The following is a 1,656-nucleotide window of genomic DNA, read 5'->3' as shown; positions in this document are numbered from 1 at the left end:
GGGGGGGGAGAGATAATGGCGATTCTGGGACAGGAGATTGCTTTCTTTAACAAAATCGGTTTTGTGGGTGGTTGGCGGGTGCTCTGGTGTGGTTTGCTCCTTTTTTCCTGTCGAACATCTATAATTATGATATTTCGTCCTGACGTCCTTATCTCTAGTCCTCTCATTGTAAGTATCATGTTGTTACTCTCAAGTAACACCTCTAGTTTTCGGCACTTACATTATCTCACATTATATTGCAAGTGCCGTAAAACATTTACTAAAACTAAAACTTAAAAAAACCCAAAAAACCCGTAATCTAAAGAAAACAAAACAGATGAAGTTGCTGACTTCCAACGGTGCCCTAGTTTGCTTAAACCTGCACCACATTAGGACTCCACTCAAAGTCAGGACTAGATCTTATATCGGGTGCCCTTTGGCAAGATCGGATCGGATCGGTTCGGTTCGGTTCGGATTGGATTGATCGTCGGGGCTAGCCAGATTTTGCTCCATAGAGGTCGAAAATCTGCCATCGTAGCACAACAAAGGGAGCGAAACCGATGATGGTCTTCACGAGCAGACGCGTTTGTTTTCAAGGCCGCGAGTCGGTGATCGGTTTGTTGAGGCAGGGATCAATAAAATAGTGGGCACCAGATACCGAACCGATCCGATCCGACCCGACCCGATTCTTAATTGGGCTCCGCCTTTAACTTATACACTGTAAGGCGTGACGGTCTAAAGTTTTCATCCTCGTGGGTGGTTGGCGTGTTCTCTTATGTAGTTTAAATTGCTCCTTCTTTCCTATCAAACATCTGTCGTCCTTATCTCTCCTCCTCTTTTTCGTGTTTGTTTCTCTCTTTTAACACCTCAAATCTTTAGCATGTGTATATAACCTAACTGTGTTTCATGCGCCGTAAAACTCTTCCTATTTTTTTTTCCTTCTTTTTCCCCCCTTTTTTCCATTAAACAATTTTATAAAAATCTGAGCCTGAAACTTTCTCCTCAGATCGTGAACTCTTACTAAAAATTTTGTTTTACTAAAATATATAAAAAAAATAAAAACTTTCTCTCCAGATCAGACCACAACGACTCTGGGAACAAGTTGAGCCACTTTGAAGAATGCACAGAGGGTTGCTTCCCCTTAATCATGGACCTAGGCTACGATAAACGAGGTTCTGTGCGATTTCTGTGGGGAATCTGTCTCGTTCTTTCGTGGACCGCTGTCTCTTTGGGTAAGTTTATGGTTATTTAACCATATCCGTACACCCTTATGTCATTTTGTACCCCCGGGGTTGTATTCTTCACATTTTAGAATACTTCTAGTGCGAAGATCTCGTTGAAACTTTCAGTATTTCTCAAAAAATCATTTTGACAGACTGCTATGTAAAGCGTACGGATCGGATTAAAGAGTAAATTTCCTCTTTGGAAAGTTGTGCCACAGAGTTCACCACGTTGTATGGATACGATAGTAAAACACGACGTACGGAGAGGTTTAAGGGTGTTTCCCTCTGTTTGTGCGGGTGGTTGGAGGGTGTCATTTGCAAGCCTTACTTCTTTTCTTTCTCTCTGTTATTTTTTCTTTCTCTCTGTTGTGTCTGTCTTTCTGTCTTTTTCCCAGCACTAAATAACCATTAGTGTATTGATGCACTTCGAATTACAAACAAATCTGACTCATAC

The 1,656-nt window shown here is 41.5% G+C and overlaps 1 protein-coding gene across 1 annotated transcript in view; it reads left to right on the top strand.

The window, feature by feature from the left end:
• Window positions 1-1,656, top strand: part of LOC101855683 — a gene marked incomplete in the record, with an annotated part of 17,495 nt that overhangs the window by 8,899 nt on the left and 6,940 nt on the right. The window contains 1 exon segment of the mRNA XM_005088813.3: window positions 1,054-1,211. Coding sequence (XP_005088870.2) covers window positions 1,127-1,211 — 85 coding nt within the window.

Source organism: Aplysia californica, unplaced genomic scaffold (assembly GCF_000002075.1).
Source record: "Aplysia californica isolate F4 #8 unplaced genomic scaffold, AplCal3.0 scaffold00001, whole genome shotgun sequence".
Taxonomy (NCBI): Eukaryota; Metazoa; Mollusca; class Gastropoda; order Aplysiida; family Aplysiidae; genus Aplysia; species Aplysia californica.
The sequence above is the reverse complement of the archived record's forward strand: the minus strand, read 5'-3'. Positions and strand labels throughout refer to the sequence as shown.